Raw genomic sequence first — 17,432 nt, 5'->3', positions numbered from 1 at the left:
ACACACGAACGCGAGCAGCAAAAGTTCCGCTTTAACTCTTGGGCCGCCTCTCAAATATCTCTCCCCGCCCTACATAGTGCACTGCCTCGGTTTGTAAACTAGGGTTATACACTCAAATACCACATTTCACCCCCTCGAGTGAAAATCATCATCATCATCATCATCATTTTCTTCTCCGCTTCTCCATTTCAGGGTCGCGGTGGCAACAGGGCGAGCAAAGAAGCCCAGACGTCTCTGTCCCTTGCAACATCCACCAATTCCTCCTGGGGGATCCCAAGGCGTTCCCAGGACAGCCGGGAGATATAATCCCTCCAGCGTGTCCTGGGTCTACCCCGGGGCCTCCTTCCAGTTGGACGTGCCTGGTATACCTCCAGTGGGAGGCGTCCAGGAGGCATCCTGATCAAATGCCCAAACCACCTCAACTGACTTCTCTCAATGCGAAGGAGCAGCGACTCTACTCCGAGCTCCTCCCTAGTCACTGAGCTCTTCACCCGATCACGGAGAGTACGCCCAGCGACCCGTCGGAGAAAGCTCATTTCGGCCGCTTGTATCCGCGATCTTGTTCTTTCGGTCATTACCCAGAGCTCATGACCATAGGTGAGAGTGGGAACGTAGACTGACCGGTAAATTGAGAGCTTTGCTTTATGGCTCAGCTCTCTCTTCACCACAATGGTGCGGTACAGTGACCGCATTACTGCAGATGCTGCACCTATCCTACGGTCAATCTCACCATCCCTCTTCCCATCACTCGTGAACAAGAACCCGAGGTACTTGAACTCCTTCACTTGGGGCAGGTTCTCACCCTTTACCTGAAGGGAGCATGCCATCTGTTTCCGGGAGATAACCATGGCCTCAGACTTGGAGGTGCTGATCCGCATACCGACCGCTTCACACTCGGCTGCAAACTGCTCAAGTGAACGCTGGAGGCCTCCGTGCGAAGAAGCCAGAAGAACAACATCGTCCGCAAAAAGCAGCGATGCCACCTCCCGAGATCCTCGACGGAAGCCCTCCTGCCCCAGGCTACGCCGTGCCACCCTGTCCATGAATATCAGGAACAGGAGTGGAGATAAGGCACAGCCCTGACGGAGTCCAATGCCCACACTGAACAAGCCTGACTTACTACCAAGGATGCGAACACAACTCAAACTCTGAGAGTACAAGGACCGTACGGCTCGCCGGAGCGACCCTGGCACCCCATACTCCTGGAGCACCTCCCACAGAATCTCTCGGGGAACACGGTCATATGCCTTCTCCAAATCCACAAAGCATGTGTAGAGTGGAGTAGCAAATTCCCACGCCCCCTCAATCATCTGTGCAAAAGTAAAGAGTTGGTCCATAGTTCCACGGCCAGGACGAAATCCGCATTGTTCCTCCAATATCCTAGGTTCGACTATCGGACGGATTCTCCTTTCCAGCACCTTGGCATAGACTTTCCCCGGGAGGCTGAGAAGTGTAATGCCACGATAATTGGCACACTTTCTCCGGTCCCCTTTTTTGAAAATAGGAACCACCACCCCGGTTTGCCAATCCAAAGGCACCGTTCCCGAGGTCCATGCGATATTGTATAGGCGTGTCATCCAAGACAGCCCCACAGTATCGAGTGCCTTCAGTAACTCTGGGCGAATCTCATCCACTCCTGGAGCTTTGCCACTGCGAAGCTTTTTCACCACCTCAGTGACTTCAGCCAAGGAAATGGAATCTGACCCCCCAGACACTTCTGGCCCTACCTCCTGTACAGGAGGCATGTCTCTCGGGTTAAGGAGTTCCTCAAAGTGCTCCTTCCAACGCCCAACAATACGCTCAGTCGAGTTCAGAGTTTCACCATCCTTGCTGAGCACAGCTTGGACAGTGTCCCCCCTCCCCCTCCTGAGCTGTCGGAGTGTTTTCCAGAACCTCTTTGAGGCCGCCCGGAAGTCATTCTCCATGACCTCTCCAAACTCCTCCCATGCTCTGGATTTTGCTTCAGCAACTGCCACAGCTGCAGCCTTTTTCGCCTGCCGGTACCCATCCGCAGAATCGGAAGTTCCCCGAGCTAGCCAATCTCGAAAAGCCTCCTTCTTCTGCTTGACAGCTTCCCTCACCCCTGGTGTCCACCAACGGGTTCTTGGGTTGCCACCATAACAGGCACCAACAAGCTTTTGACCACAGCTACATGCAGCCGCTTCCACGATGGAGGTCCGGAACAGTGTCCATTCAGACTCCATTCCCCCTACCTCCTCCGGAACATGTGAGAAGTTCTCTCGGAGGTGAGAGTTGAAATCCATCCGGACAGAGTCATCTGCCAGTTTTTCCCAGCACACCCTCACAATACGTTTGGGTTTACCAGGTCTGTCCGGCAGCTTTCCCCGCCATCGAATCCAACTCACCACCAGATGGTGATCGGTTGACAGCTCAGCCCCTCTCTTTACCCGAGTGTCCAAAACATACGGCCTCAGGTCAGAAGACACAACCACAAAGTCAATCATTGACCTTTGGCCCAGAGTGCTCTGGTACCAAGTACACTTATGAGCAATCTTATGTTCGAACATGGTGTTCGTTATGGACAAACCATGGCTAGCACAGAAGTCCAACAACATCACACCACTCGGGTTTAGATCAGGCAGTCCGTTCCTCCCAATCACTCCTCTCCAGGTTTCCCAGTCATTGCCAACGTGAGCATTGAAGTCCCCCAGCAAAACAACAGAGTCAGTGCATGGAATCCCCTCTAGAACTCCAGTCACTGCCTCCAAGAAGGCCGAATACTCTGAGCTGCTGTTCGGTGCATACGCACACACAACAGTCAAAGTTTTCCTCTCTGCAAGCCGGAGCCGCATTGAGGCGACCCTCTCGTTTACTGGGACAAACTCCAGCTGTACAGGCGCCAGCCGGGGACTTGTGAGTATCCCCACACCTGCCCGGCGCCTCTCACCCTGTGCAACTCCTGAGTAAGAGAGAGACCAACCCCTATCGAGGAGTTTGGTTCCAGAGCCTACACTGTGTGTAGAGGTGAGCCCAACTATATCTAGCTGGTATCTCTCAACCTCACGCACCAGCTCTGGCTCTTTCCCCCCCAGTGAGGTTATGTTCCACGTACCAAGAACCAGTTTCCGCTGACAAGTTCCACGACGCCAGGGGCCCCCTTGCCCCCGCTCTGTGCCCGATGGGCATTGCACCGCACCCCTACTCTGGATCTTGCGGGTGGTGAGCCTACATGATCCTCCCACGTTGCCATTTCGGGCTGAGCCCGGCCGGGTTACGTGGGCTGCCCAGCCACCAGGCGCTCGCCGTCGGACACTACCCCCAGGCCTGGCTCCAGAGGTAGGTCCCGGTAACCCTTTCCCGGGCAGGGTACACTGAATTTTAATGTGTGTACTCATAGGAATGCTTTTGGATCATGTTTGTCTGGATCTTCACTCCAGACCTGTTCGCCATGGGAGACCCTACTGGGAGCTAACAGCTCCCGACGACATAGCCCTGGAGGTCATGAGACCACACAAGCCCTTCCGCCACGACAAGGCCCTGATCCAGGAAGGGTCGAGTGAAAATCGTTTGAGGTTAACATGTCCGTGTTGTGTATGCTAGAAAACCTCATCTGTGAAATATTCAGTCCCATAGCTTAGCATTTCTGCTTAACACAGCAGAGACATGTGTTCAGACTGATTTTTTTTAAAAATATGCTTCAAGTTGCAGACAAGCAACAAATAGCTTAGTGGAGATAAAAAAAAGGTGAATAGCTAGTTTTTCCACTACATAAGGAGCCATTTCAGCTGTGCCATAACCTGTGTAAGACTCAATCACTATCAGAAATATTCTTTCTGCCATCATTATAAACAGGTTGTAAATGTAGTAAAATTTTATCAGATTTTCATGTCAGCTAATTCAGAGAATTGTATGTTATATTTGATAGTCAGTGGCAGAACAGAAACATAAAGTCTTATAACAGTGTTTGTATTGGGACTTTCTCTAAAATCTAACACTTTTTTCAACATCTTTATGCCTCAAAACATCATTTTTGATCAAACTGTTTTACTTAGAGTTTATGCACAAATACATACATTTTTCCAACATAATATTTGTGAATATTTGTTTGCAAAAAATGATGACTTGATATGGAATCATATGAGATCATTCTAGTAAAACATGAAAATATCACTAATGTAGTATTATGATTTTAATATAATTATTATTGTTGTTGTTTTATTTTGCATTGCCTATATGTGATTCTTCCACATGACAGTCAGTCTGAAAATTCCCCAACACTGGCAACAGGCTCTGAATAGAAACTGAGGTGAAACTGAATGAGAAACGGAATGAGAAACTGAATGAGGGTAGGTTGCTTTGCTCGTTATTCTGCAGTAGCTGTTAAAGACGGTACCAGCCTTCAAATCTTTTTTTGAGCAGATTTTAATCACTACCAGTTCATGAATCCAAATAGCACCGGGGATTGTTCTACGCCAAACAGAGTGGTAAAGACCCAAGAGGAGGACATGAATTCTACAGACACAGAGAAATCCCTCGATGCCAAACAAATCCCACAAAACACCCCAAACCCTCCAAATCCACAGGTCTCAGAGGACCGGACACCAGCACAGTAAGTAATAAGAGAGACCTTTCTTGTTAATGGAATTTTTGTTGTTTTCTTTATTTAAGGTCGACATTACACTTTCAGTATTCATTATTCACAGACTTGCCAACTGCAGTTAGTTACGTTATACAATCCAGTGTTTATACACAGCCGATAACTATATGTTTATGTTCATATATTTGTTTAAATAACAATAATGTTCTGTATACGTCTTTCTAAGTTTCCCTTTCGTTTCAGCCGCAGAGCTCAGTGCGTAGCTTCATTGTAAACAAACTCGGCGCATGCGCACTAGTCTGTTGCATATATAATTCCCTCAAGGATCCTGGGCTGCTAGAGCTAGTGCCAAATGCTTGCTATATTTACCCTGTTCATGTGTATTTTGCAAGGGTATAAAGAAAATACATTTTAATAGTTTGCATTAACACTTTTTTTATTTTTATTATATCAATTCGGTGACAGCATATTGTTTTGCAAAGGTTTAATTCTATAAGTTTAGTGATTTAAGCTCTTATATCTCCTTAGAACAGTTAGGATCATTTTGCAAATGCAGTAAAAACAAGAATCTGGTTTCCAAAAATTTTCCCTGACAAACATGGTTGCATTTTATAGATGTAAACAAAATTGAAGTCGGCAGCACTTTAAAGCAAAGGTTGAGACAGATGCAACCATCATATTTTAGATTTTATATTTACAAACTCCAATCAAGATGGTCAGCCAAAGCAGTTTGTCATTTACATAAATGTTCAAGAGAATTAAATATATATATATATATTTACTAGTTTTTGTTGTTTTGCTTTTTTTTTTTTCCAAATTTAAAAACATCTCAGTTTTTCCAGAAACAAGGTATGTTTGTGAGTGCGCTGGTCTTTGGCTGGTTTCACTGGTCACTCAGCATGGTCATGCTGGTTGACCAGCATGCCAACATCCGAAACACAACATTCACTGGTTTTGCTAGTGATCAGCATATCAGCTTCCCCTACTGCTGACCAGCACACCAGCATCTAAAATAAATACATGTTTTTGCTGGTTTCCCTAGCAGGGTTCTAAAGGATTACTATAAAACGTAATTGGATTACTTGCCACTCCACTCACAGTTGTTTTTAAAGAAAATAAAGAATACGTATAAATCAATCAATCAGTCAAGGTTTTGGGCATTTTTATGTTTCTTAATTGTTTATTAATACAATTAATAATATTCACATAAGTGGAAAATGAAACTACCTACAGCTGTGTGTAGTCATTTGTGGGTACTGAGCAGTGTCATTCTGTAGTGACCATATCATATTCTTTGCTAGGACTACTGAGAAACATGACAAGCAAGATATAGCTGCACAATTCCATAATTTAAACTTACACCACACTTTTGTATGTATACAACTTTTTTAACTTTATATTATTTCTTAGCTATATTGCCTAAGTAACACAATTATTATTCTAGTATTCACAATTCACCTTGTATTTTCCATCTCATGTTACTGTTACTCTTCTGTTAGTGCTGGGGTACTGATCTAAGGTCTCTTGTTTCATGTCATTACATTACGATTTAACACATTGTGCTTCTCTGTGGTTAGAACATTGCACAAGTAGATGACGTTCAGCACTGGGAATTCCCTAGACTTCCCTTTAATTCCGCATAAAGTTTTATTGAAAGGTGATGGGAATGTAGTCACTGGTGCTGATTTAGTTATTAACATATTATACAGTCAGGCTTTAAAATAGTTTTTAAGTGCAGAATAAAACAAAATGTGTTATAGGTATTCACCTGGGGAATGCTAAGGTCTGCAGTCCTTTATTCTCCTTAAAGGTGGGCTTTCTTATAAAAAGCATATACGTAAACAATGACATAAGCGAAACAAAATGAAAATAAGTTAATGTAATTGGTTTGCATTGTTTTACATATTTAAATCTGCTAGATATTATCTGGCATTTGTGTAGAGTTAATTGGCTTTTAAACACTATTTATACAAAACCAGGTAATGCACTAAATCTCTAGTGGGGATTATGTGGGGGTTATTATTAAATCCAGAGCTTTACGCTAAAATGATTTGGTAACTTAATACTGTGTTTTACGATCATCTGGTAAACGTTCTGAGAGGGAATCAGACAGTGAACATCTGTTAAGTATATTTAAGATAATGGCAGTGAATCAGCTGTGATACAGATGTGCTTTGTTGGGTGTGGCCTATGAGTTTCTTTTGCCAGTAGTATCTTTCAGAATGGGCTAATTTGTGTCATAGCTGTCTATGGTGAGGTTCGAAGGGGAGTTCCACATGGTTGTTTGTGAAAAGTATTTGGAATTTGTTTACAGTGAAATTACTTGTGCCCCACCTTTGTTTTGGACATTCATGGCACATGAGTTAATGGAGCTTGTTAAGTTCGGGGCACGGAGATGAGTAAAACTTACCTGCTGTAACTAATTATGTTTCTGCCCACTCAGCGCTGATGGATACACTATGATACCACCCAATGAATCAAGACGGAGCAAACTGCAGAGGAGTAAGTCATGAGAGGAGACTGCTATTGCATTTTCCATCTACTTGTCATCTGAATGCACTTTTGTAATTGTTACCAGCAGGTGCAATTTCACAATATGGTTCTTTTTGTCAGAATAAAAGTGTTAGGCTGAGTAAACTGTAATTTTACAAACCCTCCATTCTTGCCTGTTATTGTTGAACTTTGGCAACGTAGTGTGCTTACCTACAATACAGACCTGCCTCCACATGGCATCTGTCAAATATCTGATATTATAAAAATATTGGAGAACATGTCTTGGTTTCAGTGATGATGAGATTTTCTGTCCAATTAACATTTACCATGAAAACAAATTATATTTTTTACTATTTTTAAGCTGTGTAGGATTTAGATTTTTTATAAACAATGTATATTGCGGGTGGCATGGTGGTGCAGCAGGTAGTGTCGCAGTCACACAGCTCCAGGGACCTGGAGGTTGTGGGATCAATTCCCGCTCCGTGTGACTGTCCGTAAGGAGTTGGTGTGTTCTCCCCATGTCCGCATGGGTTTGCTCCGGGTGCTCCGGTTTCCTCCCACAGTCCAAAAACACACGTTGGTAGGTGGATTGGTGAGTCAAAAGTGTCCGTAGGTGTGAGTGTGTGAGTGAATGTGTGTGTGTCTGTGTTGCCCTGTGAAGGACTGGCGTCCCCTCCAGGGTGTATTCCTGCCTTGCGCCCGATGACATTATAATGTAAAACATAAATAATCCTATTCCAGTGGCATGGTTTTCTAAGAGTTAATGTTGTCACACAGCTCCAGTGTTCTAAAACAAGTGGGTTCAAAACCTGCTTCAGTTCTGTCTGCGTGGGTTTCCATCAGATCCTTCTATATCCTTCCACAATCCAAAAACACATGTTGGTAGGTGGATTGGCTTTTTGAAATTGTCCATGAGTGTGAGTGACTGTCCATGAGTGTGGATGTGTAGGACATTTCCTATGATGGACTAGTGCCCCTGTCCTGTGCCCAGTGATTCTGGATCGGCTCTAGACCCACCACAACTCAAGAGAAAATGAATGAATGAAGTTCTTGCTTGTAATCAGTATTCAGACTCTACTTTTGCAAACATACTTTTGCAGTATGCAAACATTTTCTGATTTTCCTTTGTCCTGCAGTGGCTCAGAAAGAGCTGGAGGATCTAGACAGGTATAAAGAGGAACATCGGCCTGGCCCTATTCACCTGGCCCCAGAGAATCTAGGTATTATAGAGATGAATGAAAAATATCCTCTGACAAGCTGTAACAGACATAGCAACCAAGGTGAAGGAGGACTGAGAAACTGTTAATGCATTCCTTCTCAGGTGGCGGTGAATCCTTGACCGAGGTCAGACAGAGGCAGCAAATGGCGGCCCGCCAGTCAAAAGTCCAGAAACAGGTTTCAGCTTTCTATTTGATATTTACTGGAAATTTGTTCTCTAAGGAATGTGCTATATTTAGAAATGTATTATATTCTTATATTCCTTAGCTCAAAAAAGAAGAAATGGACAGACTCAGGAGGCAGGCTGAGGAAAAGGAGAATCAGAGGATGAAGGACATTCAAAGGGAGAAGGTGGGATATAATGAGTCAACTATGTTCTACATTTTGTGCTTTGGTCTATTTTACACCTCAGTAAATGCTACACTAATAAAATCACTAGTATTCATGATTAATAAAGAGCTGGTGAGTTCTCACATCTTTGTAGTTCCATTTTGAAACTCTAGATGTCACTGCAGGCACCTGTCACATACAAGTCATCAAGTGCACTGCAATTAAATAAGCTTCGGACCTCTGTAGACATGAGGAGGTTTGCTGATTGATGAGACTAATTATACTAGCAGCCACAGACAGCAACAGTTTGTTTTGTTACACATGCTCCGGTCACTGCTTGGCTGTTTATTTAACTCTAACATCGATTTATATCTGAGGCCTGAAAATATATAAGAACAAATCCATTTTCATGCAAAATACACAGCTGATTTATATTTTCTGTCAAAAGTAAATTATGCATAATTTCAACAAGACATTATGCATACTTTGGTTTTACAGTTTCTCCGGAAACAGATGACTGTTAAACAGTTTCTGAACTGCATTGCAGGCCAATAAACTAGAGATAAGGAAAAGGCAGGAGGAGCAACGGAGAAAGGAGCTGTACGAACATGACCTACGAATGTATGTTTACATATTTTTATTATACACCCATGTGCCAGGAGTAAAAAATGCAATGCTCAAACATTAGGAAGAATATGGCTCCCATCCAAAAAATAAGAAGCCAGAGAACATTGTTTCAAGGCATTGCAATAGCTTTTTTCCATTACAGTTGCTACAGTAGATAAGGTCATTCTAAAGCAGGAGCTGACAGAAAATATATATATATATATGACTATATCTTTACATCCTGCAGGAAAAGAGAAGAGTACCTTCAAAAGATTGAGAGGTCCTGCTCGGTTCCTATGGCAGCGAGCAAGTCCACACCAGCGTCATCTTGGGTAAGATGGCAGCCAAAGAATGCAATTTGCACTCCGTAGATCCGGGTTCAAGCCCTCAGTGCATAACTGCGGCTCTGAGGCTAAAACGTGAGGCACAGGGGTAATTCACACCAATTGATCTCTCTTTGATACATGTTTTTAGTGTAAACAAACCCTACACTGGGGCTATCATCAACACAGTGCATTCTCCTACAGAAAAGAGCCGGCTTACAGAGGAGTCCTGCTCCCTCCTCTCCCCAGCCCCACCCCAATTATCTCCTCATTATCAACACGACAGAGACAGCTATCTCAGTCCGTGATCTAATTTTCCCATATAAACACAAAGGCTTTTCTTCATGGCTAGCCAGCAAAAGGATGTGAGCGCTGCTTTTACACAGCAAGGCAAGCAGAGTTCAGGGGACTTCCCAGAGTTTACAGCATTCCCTGTCTCACCAATAGCACAGAAGGATGTGAGAAAGCGCAGGAAAAGGACAGAGAGACCCGTTTTGGATAACCTGCACTGAAAGAACCTGGACAGAGGCCAGAGTCTCAGCCAATGGCACTGGCAGTCTCAGAGGACATAATTGGAAGTGTCAGTCACTGAGTCACTGTAATTGCTTCACTGTCACTTGTGCAGCCGAAATATGTGTCACAACTGACATAGAGAGCAACAAACAAAATGGAGGTCTTTTCTAAAATCACAAAACGACTTTCATTTTGCTGTCAGGACATTAGGTCCTTGCATGGAACTGACATGTATTCTAGGGAGAATGTGACTGCAAATTCTGCAAGGAGGCAGTAGTTATTTTGGTTGTTAATTTCGATCTAAGTCTGTGCCTCAGCAGGCCTAAGATGATTTTGCAGACGGGAGGCTGGGATGACCATGGGAAGCTTGAGGCCTGGCTGTCTTACTGTATGAACCACTTTATGTGGCATGTGACAGAATTGTTAACATTGCATTCACAGGTCCTGTGGTGTAGCAAAGAGATGTTTTTTTTGTGGCTTACTGAGTTGCTGTGAATATTCGTTTGCTCTGAATGTCCAGGAGTTCCCTCTGTAGGTCTATGGAGGAATTCCCTCTGATGGACATATAATGTATTTTACAACTGCAGGGATTAGATGCACACAGGCATACTGCATACAGCATTCTCCAAAGTGCTTCGGCCCTCTCCGTTTACAAGGAGAGGGAGGCGTTTTTTTTTACTGTGTTTCTCAGCGTATTGATTTAAGTGTCTGGGGGTCTTCCAGGCAAAGTAATGAAATGCTCCAACCTAAATGTCATAGGCCTACTGATCAAAGTGGTTGTGGAAAGGCAGGGTATTGATGTGGTTTTGTGGCCACTGAGAATTGTTATGCTTTCAGTGATGGTTCCCCAAGACAGATTAATCTCCTCCATATCCTCTGTTTGTGCAAAGGATCCTTTGTGTTGGCTTCCCAGGGTGCCAGGCCCAGGTCGTCCCACCTATTCCCCTTACTCTCGGGCCATTCCAAACACAGCGGCCCTTGCCCGGTGTCCCCAGGCCGTCTGACCAAACACACAAAGGATCTCTTCATCTCTCAAGCACTCGCTGGCCTCGCCCCTCCTCACAGCGACTTTATTGTACAGTGCCTTGAGAATCCCACGATTACATCATGAAAAGAACAGCTAACACCCATCTGACTGTAGAGACTAGACTGAGCTGTGTGGTCGGATCACCTGCAGTGGGGGCAGGAAGCTGACCTCACTCATGCTTTGACCTCTCTTTGCAGGCTCGAGGGCGAGAGCACAAGGAGGTCAGGAAGGCGGAGGAGAAGGAAGTCCTGCAACAGAAGAAAGAGGGGCAGCGGAGGAAGGTATCACAAACAACCGCCCTTTAAAACATCACCTGCATTGGTAGTTCACTGCAATGCTAATAAAACTCTAGGCTGCACCAAATAAAAAAAAACTAGCTTGGCTGCTTGGCCACTAGCATGTGCTCCTGATTACTGTACTGTTGGTTATAGGATGTAGTAACGGGTGAAATACAGTAAGGATTTTCCAACTGGCTATAAAGTGATATTCCTGTGGCTTTGAATGCTCCCCCAGTGTACAAATCTGAATTTTATTCAGTGATATTGATCAAGTACAGAAAGTTTTGCATGACCATAATGTGGTTCATATTATTCATTTTATATAAACTCTGTAATTAAGCTGTTGTGGCATTGTAATTGTAAACTGATAAACAACTGCTTCGGGTCCATCATATAGCGATTAGAAAGAAATCTGTATTAAGGATTGACTTTCTATTAACCTATCGTTTCACAGAGTGAAATTTTGGAGGAGAAACAAAAACAACAGGAGGAGGACAGGAAAAGGCGACTGGAAAATGAACATCTGCGGTATGAACACCTAATTCTGAAAGAACTTTACAAAGCCATGAATGTCAGTGTTAATAACCTGTTGAATCTGTAGAAACACATACAGCTTCTAAATAACATGGTGATGTATCGGTCGGTCAGAAAGGTGGTTATGAGGTGATGATAAATGGCTTTCTCCAGGGTGAACTCAGCCTTCCTAGACAGACTGGAGGCGAGTGGATCAGGTATAGGGTCCTCCTGCAGGCCAGAGGGTGGTAACATCTGGCAGACGGAGGAACCACAGGGCCCTGTCTCAAACCCGGTGCCCTTCCCATCACAGGTCCACACCGACAGAGCCGAGGAGGAGGAAGAGGAGGGTGAGGGTGAGCCAGATTTATGTGCTAGCTATTATGCATGTTTAGTCTTAGGCCTTTCAAAGAACTTCTGTAATTGTTTCCATTGCAGTGTCTTCTCTCATCAAAAAGCAATTTGTCTGTGTGTGATTGATATTGTGCAGAGCTCTGCTGTCCTATTCCTGGTAGTATTTTCCTTCAGGGTCTGGAAGGCAGTTTAGAAAATTATGTAAATAAAAGTAAGCTTCTAAATCCTCCTCATGCAACAGAAATGCACTGCTCTCAGAAGCTATGATAGGGCTCCAGGAGGCATGAGGTAGCAAAAAAGGGTTCAGCTAATTAGCAGCACCCACTGCGAAAGAGGCCAATTTCCTGACAGCAAACATGTTTGACAGTGGTTTGACTCTCATTCAAAACGCATGCCAAGATATTCTGCATTATCAAATATGAGTTATTTAGCATGTAGAAGCAAAGCAATCAGATATTTATTCTGTACCAGACAAAATATCTAAACTGAACACAAATACACAGATCAGCCATAACATTATGACCACCTTGTTTCTACATTCACTGTGCATTATCTCCTCTCCATACAGGAGCATTTTGTAATTCTACAGTGAAAGTCAGTTATTTTGTTTTGCATGCATCGTTTGCCCACTTTCACTCTGTTCTTCAATGTTTAAGAACCCCATGGGACCACCACAGACTAAGTGTGATTTGGGTGGTGGGTCATCCTTAACGCTGCAGTGACACAGACGTGGTGTGTTAGTGTTTGTTACATTGGTTAGTGCTGCTCGAGTTTTGTCACGGCTGGACTGAGAATCCCCCACCAACCAAACATATCCAGCCACAGCTTCCTGTAGGCCGCATCCTGCATCCACTGACGAAGGACTAGAGGGGACCGACACAAACTGTGGACCAACAAGGGAGGTGTGTCTAACAGAGTGGACAGGATTTAAGAACTCCTGTAGCACTGCTGTGTCTGATCCACTTGTACCAATGCAAAACACACTAACACACCTACCACTACCACTGCAGTTAGGGTGGCCAGACATCTGGCTTTAGGTCAGAGAGTTCAGCTTTTCAGCTCCCAGACCTCTGTCTTGCACAAGGCTCAGACAGACACTTAATAGCCCTCCTTTTAGGAACAAACTAGTTAAACATTTTGCTTTGGAATTGTTTTATGTTTTGTTATTGGCTCATGCAAATTTCAAAAGAAACACCTTGTGTTTATTAGCTTTATTTGACGTGTAGTTCGTCTACAAATGACTGCAGAAACTCTGCCCTCGTCGTGTGTATTCAGTGAGGAGCACATCATTGAGAAATAAGTAAGATACCTTAACCTTAAAGAGTGGTTTTCACAAACTGAGATTCCTTTATGTTACTTTCTTTCTGGGATCTTGGAAGTGGCCACTCTAACTGCTGCACTGAGAATGATCCACTAACCAAATCATCCCTGCTCTGTGGGCATCATGTAGGGCTCCTGACCATTGAAGAACAGGGTGAAACCATGTATACAGAGCAACAGATGACCTACAGTCTATAGCTGGAGAACTACAAAGTGCTCCTGCATGATCAGGAAAAGAGAAGGTGGTTATGATGTTACAACTGATTGTTGTAAATAGAAAAATTAATGTTTGAATCTGTTAGACTTGTAATAAATAAATGTTTACTTTTTATGACTAGTTATCCACTCTTTGTTTTTTTAACTAGGTGAAAGTTCACTGGGGAATCCTTAACATTGCTTCTTAAGAAACTTCAGATATGGATATGATTTGTAGCGTGATTCAATGGCTGGCCACAGCCACAGTCCACATTTGAAATACTTCATCTCTTTGCCAAGAGGCGTGGTGCGAGACGACTTTTCCGTGAGCTAGCAGTGTTTACGGAGTTTGTGCCGCATGACGGAGCAGGATTAATGTGCTCTTCACCTTTTGTCTGTCTGCAGTGTTTCTAAGATACTTAATGATACATTACATGGGCATGTTCAGCCTCAGCTAAATTTGAATCACTGCGAGGACGCTGACCTTCATCCTCAGCCGTGGTTTGGGGTTAGCCAGGTCCTCATATTCTCAAACTTTCAGTTCTGCCACTGATTGCTGGAGACATTCAATACAAGCCTCACTAAGAGTCAAGAGTGTCCAGGCTGCCTCTCAGCTGGCTGTGGTCTGCTACGGTTCAGCGCCACACTCACGGCAGTGATGACCATGACTGGACCAGACATGGCTCATGAAGCTTCTGGACATCTGGTGCTTGTACAGTGCATTCTCAGGGGTGGTACTTATAATCTGACTGTGGTGGTATTCTCAGTGGTACATCTAACATTAGTCAGGGAACAGGGAACAACATGCCCCATGGTTTTTAGACATGACTTATATTTAATGAATGTGTCTTCTTTCATGTGTATAGAACACGTGTATAGACATTTAATAGCACACGCACGACCGTTATAATTACCCTATACAAGCATGGAATGAAAATAGGACACACTAGAGCAGCTGCATATGTGCGTAAAGTGACCCTGCCTAATGCCAAGTGATGGCAAGTGGGGTAAAAAAAATCCCTCAATTTGGCCTGTAGAGCAATGGAACTACATTCTTTGGAGTAATGGAGCTTATGTCAGCACATTTGGAATTAGTTATATTGGCATTTGATCTTAAACTAAACATTCAAGACCAAGATGTGACTTTTTTGTTTCATTTTTTTATCTGATATTATTTTCTCATGGCTGAATGACATCAGATTCTCTCAGAAATATTCCAACAAAAAGTCTACAGTTTATGTAGAAGAAGCCGTTATTAAATGTACGTTTAGCAGGTGTACACAAATTTTTGATCACATGGTGCAATTCCATATGCCCTTTTACCCTGGGGAAAATATTATTAAATGCTTACTGTTGAACCACAGTTGTACACAGTTGAGCATGTTTTTCTTCAGTCAGTCAGCTCAGAGCCTGCAAGGTTCTGGTGTGTATTTTGGCTTCTGTTTAGTTTGTTAGTGATGTTTGTACTATCTTTCTCAGTTAGCACGGTGATTGAGCCCTCAGTAAGCTACCACTTTCCTTATTGTCCTGGGTGCATCTGTCAAAGCATAAGCTGACATCCTGAGCCAACGCAGTGGGGACTATTGGGTTATAGGAAGGGACATGTATCCACAGGGGCCTTGTTTTGCCCATTTGCATGTTGTTAGAGGACCAGGATGGCACTGTTTGTGGAACAGGGCTAGCAGGAGCACTGCGGTTAAAACAAGCCTTCCCACCCAGTCTACACTGCTACATGAACTAAATGAACCAGCAGGAAAATTCACTCAAGCATTCAGCAGCTAAGCCTCAGCCTCAGTTTGGGATGGGATGGCATGTGTGTGTGTGTGTGTGTGTGGGTTTTCTTCACTTTCTCCTCATCTTTCTTCTCATTTTATTTTGTTGCTCTTACTCTGCTGTCACTCTTCTAAATGATTTATTCTTTGTGTTTTTCTCATAGGTACTGATTATGAATGGGCTGTTATGAGGCTCCAAAGCCTTTTCCCCTACTATGAGCGAAGTCTCCTAGAAGACATTGTGTCTCAGTGCAATGGCAATTATCAGCAAGCCTATGATTTACTCAACATTTAAATGAGATCACTAATAGTTCAACATTACTCATGTATTAAGAGAACAAGGGTTTTAACACACTAATCCTCAAAAAATAAATTATGGCTTCTTTAGAACTGCATGGGTGGTTTTCAGGGAAAGATCAAATAAAATAAATATACAGTACAATCAATTCCTTCTTTCTATTTCCTTCTTTTCTCCTCCTGGATTACAGCTACAATAAACCTTCCTGTTAAGAAAACTAGCTGAACAGGTCAGGCATATCATTCTGCTATTTCTGTTATAAAAGTTAGTGATATGCTCAGCAAATTCTCCCGTGTTAAATCAACACTATTAGCGTTAACTTAACGCTGAGAGTGTTAAATTATTACACTAACAGCATTAATTTAACACTAATAGTGTTGATTTAACACGGGTGAATTTGCTGTGTAGGTTTGGAGTGGATAAAAGTAACTGATACAAATTCCTTATTTAGGTCAAACATGGGGAAAAAATGACAGAAGCACAACTCAGAAGTTTTTTTGCCTTCAGAAATTTCCAAGTGCTCATTTGTAATGTTGTAAATGACAAGCTGAATTTTACCCATTGTCAGTAAGTAAGCATTAAATAAAATACAGATCTGTAATCGCATGGATGTTGTGCTGGATCATTTCGTGCATTGCATTTATTCACTGCTGCAGCTTTTGTTTGTGTGAAATCCAGCAGATGTAATCATGAGGAAATGGAAATGGCGGTTTCTTCTAACACAGAGGGGGGAGAGAGTGCAGGTGGATGTGTGTGGCCAAAAGTCAGTGCAGTCTGGTCCAAACATTACATCCTGCAGCACCAAGCTTTCCCAGGGCTTCAAAGTTAATGGAACAGTGAGAAAAGCACTACAAAGACCGGTGTGCTAGGTTCTGAAAAGGCATTCTGTGTGATCATCAGTAATACTGTACCCACTCATGTTGAAGTTGAATCAAGATTATTCACAGCGGAGTACAGGAAGAGTTCAATTTGCACTTCTTCTTTTAATGTATCCCCATTAAATAGGCCATTTCCTGTTATAGTCTGCATACATTTTGAAGTGTACACACACTGTGTGTGTGTGTGTGTGTGTGTGTGTGTATGAGAGAGTGAGTGAGAGAAAGAGAGAGAGAGAGAGAGAGAGAGCGAGAGATAGAGAGAGAAAGAGAGATATAAAGGGGCTTTCCAAAGTATTTCTAAACTACAGAAAGAAAAGAAATTAGTTATTTGTGAGAAATCTGTTAACACTTTTAACACCAGATGAGAAATGTTTCTAGGTCAAAACAGCATCTGATTCAAAGTGAGAGACTCTTTTCAGAGGGTCAAGCTCTGCAGCCCCAACAGCCCACATTCTGAAACTTATAGGACCCCAATTTGCTCAGCTGCAGTAAGGGGGATTTCCTGTGGTACCTCCCCTGAATTAGGTCATAGTATTACCCATATCACCCAAGAATTCTGGGGGAAAATAATAAAAACTACAGACAGTTTTAAACCACTGAATACACCCTGCAGATCTGGAGGTTATTATCCTGTGGTGTCAAAGACAAAATATATTGATTCTTTAGTAAAACTACTCCATTCCATTTGTGTTTAACCATCATCCAAACATGGTGAAAGCAAAAGGTCAAACTATGAGCTAGGAGTAACACATTTGT

The 17,432-nt window shown here is 43.2% G+C and overlaps 1 protein-coding gene across 2 annotated transcripts; it reads left to right on the top strand.

Annotated features, from left to right (window-relative positions):
- The first annotated feature begins 4,238 nt into the window (after positions 1-4,238).
- epsti1 (epithelial stromal interaction 1) lies at positions 4,239-16,371 on the top strand. 2 transcript variants are annotated; one of them, XM_066686966.1, is made up of 12 exons: positions 4,239-4,307; positions 4,415-4,570; positions 7,002-7,060; positions 8,188-8,271; positions 8,373-8,446; positions 8,537-8,620; positions 9,147-9,220; positions 9,453-9,537; positions 11,266-11,349; positions 11,801-11,874; positions 12,034-12,215; positions 15,665-16,371. In XM_066686966.1, the coding sequence occupies exons 2-12, from the start codon at positions 4,467-4,469 to the stop codon at positions 15,793-15,795; spliced, it is 1,035 nt and encodes a 344-aa protein (XP_066543063.1). In that variant the 5' UTR covers positions 4,239-4,307; positions 4,415-4,466; the 3' UTR covers positions 15,796-16,371. The 2 variants fall into 2 exon arrangements, with proteins under 2 accessions (XP_066543063.1, XP_066543062.1); XM_066686965.1 differs by having other exon boundaries at positions 4,253-4,570.
- The last annotated feature ends 1,061 nt before the right edge of the window (positions 16,372-17,432 follow it).

This window comes from Hoplias malabaricus, chromosome 12, assembly GCF_029633855.1.
Source record: "Hoplias malabaricus isolate fHopMal1 chromosome 12, fHopMal1.hap1, whole genome shotgun sequence".
Taxonomy (NCBI): Eukaryota; Metazoa; Chordata; class Actinopteri; order Characiformes; family Erythrinidae; genus Hoplias; species Hoplias malabaricus.
This window is presented reverse-complemented; position numbering and strand designations above follow the sequence as displayed.